The sequence below is a fragment of the Halichoerus grypus genome, unplaced genomic scaffold (assembly GCF_964656455.1).
Source record: "Halichoerus grypus unplaced genomic scaffold, mHalGry1.hap1.1 HAP1_SCAFFOLD_92, whole genome shotgun sequence".
In the NCBI taxonomy this organism is placed as follows: domain Eukaryota; kingdom Metazoa; phylum Chordata; class Mammalia; order Carnivora; family Phocidae; genus Halichoerus; species Halichoerus grypus.
Genome location: NW_027555023.1, coordinates 16,425 through 23,093, shown reverse-complemented (window position 1 = coordinate 23,093; position 6,669 = coordinate 16,425). Strand labels below are relative to the sequence as shown.

The window sequence follows — 6,669 nt, the reverse complement described above, 5'->3', positions numbered from 1 at the left end:
TAAGTCAATCAGAGAAAGACAATTATCATATGGTTTCACTCATATGTGGAATATAAGGAATATCTAGGAGGATGATAGGGGAAGGGAGGGAAAATGAAGGAGGAGAAATCATAGAGGGAGACGAACCATGAGAGACTATGGACTGCGGGAAACAATCTGTTTCAGAAGGGAGGGGGGTGGGCGGATGGGGCAGCCAGTTGATGGGTATTAAGGAGGGCATGTGTTGTGATGAGCACTGGGTGTTATATGGAACTAATGAATCACCGAACACTACATCAAAAACCAAAGATGTACCGTACAGTGGCTAACTGAACATAAAAAAAAAAATTCCACTTAGAATTTCTTCCTAACTAAAGCTCCCAAACACTTGTTTTCTTTATCCTGTAATTCCTCACACATTTCTTGTCTCTGTATTAAAGGTATAAAAACTGCCTGCCTTGATCATTTCTTTGAATCTCAATTACTTTATTGGGCCTCCACATGCAGGTAATAAAACTTTGGGTTTTTTCTCCTGTTACTCTCTGTCATCTCCATTTAATTCCAAAACATTAATTAAACTCCATTTAATTCCAAATGGCAAGAATTCATTCTTCTTTATGACTAGTATTCCATTGTGTGTGTGTGTGTGTATACACACATATATATATCACATCTTCTTTATCCAGTCATCTATTGATGCACTCATGAGCTGCTTCCATAGCTTGGTTATTGTAAATAATGCTGCTATAAACATAGTGGTGCATGTATCCATTTGAACCCTGGGGTAGGGAAGAAGGAAATGTGTCCCTCCCCAAAGCAAGTGTCCTGTCCCTAAGGCCATCTCAGGGATCCCATCCCCTGACCCCTCTGATCAACAGTAATTCATCCTCTCATTTCTGCATTTACACAGAGCCCACCTTCCCAGCAAACCACATTTCCATACACAGTGGTTCCCAGAGTCTGCAGGACCAGGTCTGAAATATGCTACAATACCACAATGATGAAAGAAGCTCTCACCTGTGTTACAAAACAAGCATCTTAAAAGAAGTCACCTGCAAAGGAAAGGGTTCACAGGGATCTATAACCTGTTCATCCCTCCTCAGTGAGCCTGGACAGAGCAGAACTCTGGCAAAGAGTAACCATGAAATGCACAGACTATGAGATACATGAGGGTCTTACAGGGGTGGGTGTACTCTGATTACTGATCTAGTAGTAATTTCATCATGATGTAGAGGGTCTGTTTAGAACTTACACTCGACACACTGCAGATATGCTACCAAATGACAGTCCTAAAGCCAGAACAGCCTACGAAGGTAGGGACACATAATCTGAGAATCCCCCAAGCCTCTCTGTGCTGACTTGTACTACAGTAGAGATGGTGGGGGGATGGGTTACATAGGTGACGGCAAACAAAGAGTAAATTTGTGATGACGTAAGTGTGGAATCAGTATATTATACACCTGAAACTAGTATAGCACTCTGTTAACTATACTGGAATTAAAAATTAAAAGATAATAAAGTAACTTCAAAACAGTTTTTAGGAAAAAAAGAATTGTGATTCAAAACAAAAAGAAAGTCTATGGAATAGGAGAAGATATTTATGAATGACATATCTGATAAAGGGTTAGTATTCAAAATATGTAAAGATCTTATATATACAACACCCAAAAAACCAAAATAATCCAATTTTTAAAATGGGCAGAAGACATGAACAGGCATTTCTGCAAAGAAGACATACAGATCTCAATAGATACAGAAAAGATGCTCAACATCACAGTTCTTCAGAGAAATGAAAATGAAAACCACAAGGAGATATCACCTCACACTTGTCAGAATGGCTAAAATCAAAAACACGAGAAGAAAGTGTCAGTGAGGATGTGGAGAAAAAAGAACCCTCCTGCACTGTTGGTGGGAATGCAAACTGGTGCAGCCACTGTGGAAAAGAGTATGGAGGTTCCTCAAAAAGTCAAATATAGAACAAACCTAACATCAGGTAATGCACTACTGGGTATTTACCTAAAAAAAGATCTTTCAAATGGATACATGCACCACTATGTTTATAGCAGCATTATTTACAATAACCAAACTATGGAAGGAACTCATGAGTGCATCAATAGATGACTGGATAAAGAAGATGTGATATATATATGTATACACACACACACACACACACACACACACACAATGGAATATTAGTCATAAAGAAGAATGAATTCTTGCCATTTGGAACGTCATGGATGGAGCTAGAGAGTATTATGCTAAGTGAAATAAGTCAGTCAGAGGAAGATAAATACCATATGATTTCATTTGTGGATTTAAGAAACAAAACAAATGAGGAAAGGAAGAAAAGAGAGAGAAAGACAAACCAAGAAACAGGACAACTATATAGAACAACATAGGGGGGGGATGGGTGAACTAAGTGATGGGGATGAAGGAGGGCACTTAAATTGAGCACTGGGTGTTGTATGGAATTGTTGAAATATTATACTGTAGACCTGAAATTAATAATATACTGTATGTTAACTATACTTTAATGGAAATAAAAACTTCATTAAAAAGCTAAAATAAAATATATAAAGTAATTTCAAACCAACAAAAACAGTTGAAACAAAAAAAGGAATTGTGTTTCATGCAAGTTGGAGATTTTGGGTCTCTGCAATCACCCATTACCTGAGCTGATGATATGCACCCTGCGTTCCTCAGAAAGCAAAAGAGCTGGAAGAAGAGCTAGAGCATAATGATTGTCCTGACAGCCGGATGTTAAAGACGGATGGAATAAAATAATTTAGCTAAGCCTTGGATACAATCCCACAGTCATGCCACAGTTATTGATGAAAATTCAAAAGGAAACAGTTCAAATAATATTGGTGACAATTTACACAACCTGGAATCTGTTGTAGACAAAGCATGGAGTGTGTGGGGAGGCAGATTCCTAACATTAGAAAAATGTTATGGAACAATTGTGAACTTGTGTTTGGACTTTCAAATAATTTTTTTTATTTTAGCATGGATCCCAGAGAACTTTGTTCTCTATAATTTATTCCCATGTAACAGAAACATCCAAATGCCATTCAAACATTCATTAAATGAAATAAATCTGTTTCACCCCAGGGCTCTGTGTGTCCTTAAGAGCAGAGAAGTAGATGCTCACACAGAACAATAGGCTGTGTGGTTTCATGAGACCTGGAGGGTTTTTGCACCAAAGAGAGTTCATCTGAGGGATTTTAAAGTGACCATTTTGATATAACTGTCAGGATGTGGTTGAAACATAATGGAGAGTGGGAAATTTGTCACCATTGGGGATAAACAGTATTACAAAACTATTTTTCTACTGGCATATATGAAACATCACTATGGTGTCAAGCTATATCCCAGGTGTTCAAGTGGGAACACTGTGATGCTTCTAGAGATGCGGAGAGAACCTGACCGTGTGCATAATCTCCCCTGGCTGGCATTTCCAGCCTCCACATGCTGTCTCTATACAAAGATCACTTGTCATGAGCATGAGCAGCTCAGGGGGTTCAAGGCCCTGGAGGATGCTAGCTAGCTGTCAGGATAGGGAACAGTAAGTACACTTGTTATGTATATGTGTCCAGTCCAAGACACAAACACATTTACCTGCACTGGGCTACATGTTGGGAAAACCTACCAAAACTCAGAAACATTCCTATGAAGATGGCATTGCCAAAGCTCCAGCCTCCGTGGGAAAATACACTGTTTGTGACAACACACATATACAAAAACCCAGACCCGTACCCCAAAACACACTTACGTGCAAACTTAAGTTAAGATTGAAGGACTACAATGTCAGATTCAATTGTTCTGCGATGTTTATATTTATATTTATTACTCCTAATTCAGAATTGTATGACAGTTCATAACGAGATGGCTATTTGTAAAGTTTAGACATATGGAGATGTTTAATAATTAATATACATTTTATTCATCCTTTACATTTAAGCAAGCTCCACAGAGCATGGCATTTCTTGTGACATCGTGGTCATTTCCTATATTTGTATAGTATGTTACTGCATGGAAATATATGGGGCTCTTGGTAGATGTGAGATACAAAAGCATTGATCAGTTGCCGCCTGGATCAAAGAATTTATAAAATGGCATGAAGAGAGGATCTAAATGTATTTTACCCTTTGGAACTTCTGCTGCATTGCTGTAGGTAAAATAGATCAAATATAAAATAGGACTTGTGTCATGTACTGTTCAGATATGACACTGTCCTCAACAGTCATTTTTAACTAACAAGGTGGCTCACAAGCTTAAAAGAAACAGCTCGCAGACCTCCCGTTGTGCTTCTCCGGCCATGCGCAGACTTACACATCAGCACCCCTGCCGTATCACCAGCCGGTGCCCCCACTGTCCCTGGCGGTAATGCATCACACCCTCTACGTCTGTGACTTGAAGGTTACATAAAACCACGTCACACTGGTGTCGTCATACTAGGGCCTGATATCTGAATGGATTTATCAGGATTGATGTTAATAGGTTTTTCTCTGAGCTAAAAGTTTGTTTTTCCCGCAGTTGCCCACCTACTTCTATGAAAAAGCTGTGATACAGTCAACCTACGGACCTCGTAATAGAGCCATGATCACAACGCAAGAATAAGTGACATGCCTCCAACAGTTTCCTAGAAAAATGCCACAAGGTTAATATTTCTTACAGTGTTTTAGTCATTTGTATTCTTATTTTCCCTATGACTTTATGGTATGTGCGTGTCTTCTTGCACGAAGGAATGGAATAGTGTTCCCAAATGAGGGGGAAATATGAAAAACCTGTGGAGCTTTTTTAAAATGAGAATAGGATGCAGATGCTCTAGAAACACTAAGGCAGCATCTCTGGAGGCCTCATGAATCCATGAACTTAGATTTTGAGCACTCACTTGCATTCAAGCATCAGGTAGGAATTTCCCTTGAGAGATGTCAGAGGAACATTTAGATGATATGGGGTGGACACCATCATCTTAAAAACTCTGGCAGTTAAAGTCTTCCATCAAAGAGTCTTCCCACCCAGTCATCTGGAGCCGTGGCCCCTCCAAAGCACCTTCTTCATTGCTCCCGTCACATCCTTGTTCCTCAGTGTATATATGACAGGGTTGACCATGGGGGTGACGATGGTGTAGAACAGAGAAATGAACTTGCCCTGATCCTGGGAGTAGTTGTTGCTGGGCTGGAGGTAAGCGTAGATGGCCGTGCCATAGAACAGGGAGACCACTGTGATGTGGGACCCACATGTCCCAAACGCTTTCCTCTGCCCTGCAGATGACTTTATTCTTAAGACTGCCCTGACAATCCGACCATAGGAGAAGATGATTAATGCCACAGGTATGAGGAGAATGATCACACTGACAAAGAAGAGCTCAGACTCATTCACAGTGGTGTCAACACAGGCAAGCTTGAGCAGTGGGGGGACCTCACAAAGGAAGTGGTCTATTTTATTTCTTCCACAAAGTGGTAAAAGGAAGATGAGCACTGTCTGCAATAAGGAGTTGGCAAAACCAATGAACCACGATGCAGAAGCCATGAGGGCACAGAGACGGGGGTGCATGATCACTGTGTACTGCAGGGGCCTGCAGATGGCTGCATAGCGGTCTAATGCCATGACCCCTAAGAGAATGCATTCTGTGGATCCTAACCCTAGAGAAATGAAGAGCTGAGCCACACAGCCACCAAAGGAGATAGACTTGTCAGCTCCCCTGAGATGAACCAGGAGCTGCGGGACAGTGCTGGTCGTGTAACACAGGTCCAGAAAGCTTAGGTTGGAGAGGAAAAAGTACATGGGAGTGTGAAGATGTGGGTCCAGGTGGGACAAGGCAATGATGGTGGTGTTTCCCAGCAGAGTGAACAGATAGAAGACCAGAAGAACCACAAAGAGGACTAGCTCCAGTTGAGGCCGGTCAGAGAAACCCAGCAGGATAAACCCAGTGAAAGAACTGCCATTTTTCTGTTCCATCCTCTGTTAGCACATGTTTCCTGCTGTCAGGACCAAGCATTTAGTAATTTTTAAAAGAAATCTTAAAAAACAAAAAAGTTGCTGGGGAGGTGAATCTATCATGTTATAAGACATGGCCATGGGATATTACACGTAACTATTTCAATAAATGATTGAAATTGAGATAGCTATACCAATTTAGTTCCACATTATCATGAAAAGTAAATCATTAATATGTAATATAAGAAAAATGAAATAATGGACCTTGTGTTGGCATCAGTCATAGGTATGCAAGATCTTTCAGTCTGAGTTTAAAGAGACTTAAAGTACTAGAAGTATGTACATACACTTTAGAGAGAATGGGGATAAGGGAAAAAGAGGGAGAACAATCAGAAAGTATCAGAAAGAGATGCAGACAGAGGGAGAGACGTTATTGTAAATGTGTTTCTCATGATTGTACACAACTGGATTTGTACACACCTCACATGCAATAGAATATAATACAAAATAAACTTGAAAATGCATTCAGATATAGGAATTTAAGACCTAGAATGTACTTATACAAATAATTCAATTACATTCAAAATATCACTAATAGTTCTGCATATAAACATTGTGTCAGAATTAACTCTCTAAGATACTATATTTATGAAAGCTACACATCTGTGGAGATTTTTTTGTATGGTATAAAACCACTAAACAATCAGAGAGAACCTGAAAACATCACCATTCAATTACAGTGCTTAA

General features: G+C 39.8%; 1 protein-coding gene across 1 annotated transcript; it reads right to left on the bottom strand.

Moving 5' to 3' along the window:
* Positions 1-5,004: 5,004 nt before the first annotated feature.
* On the bottom strand, positions 5,005-6,066 carry LOC118547506 (olfactory receptor 2B8). The gene has a single exon (XM_036111042.2). The coding sequence runs from the start codon at positions 5,941-5,943 to the stop codon at positions 5,005-5,007; it is 939 nt and encodes a 312-aa protein (XP_035966935.1). The 5' UTR covers positions 5,944-6,066.
* Between the last annotated feature and the right edge of the window lie 603 nt (positions 6,067-6,669).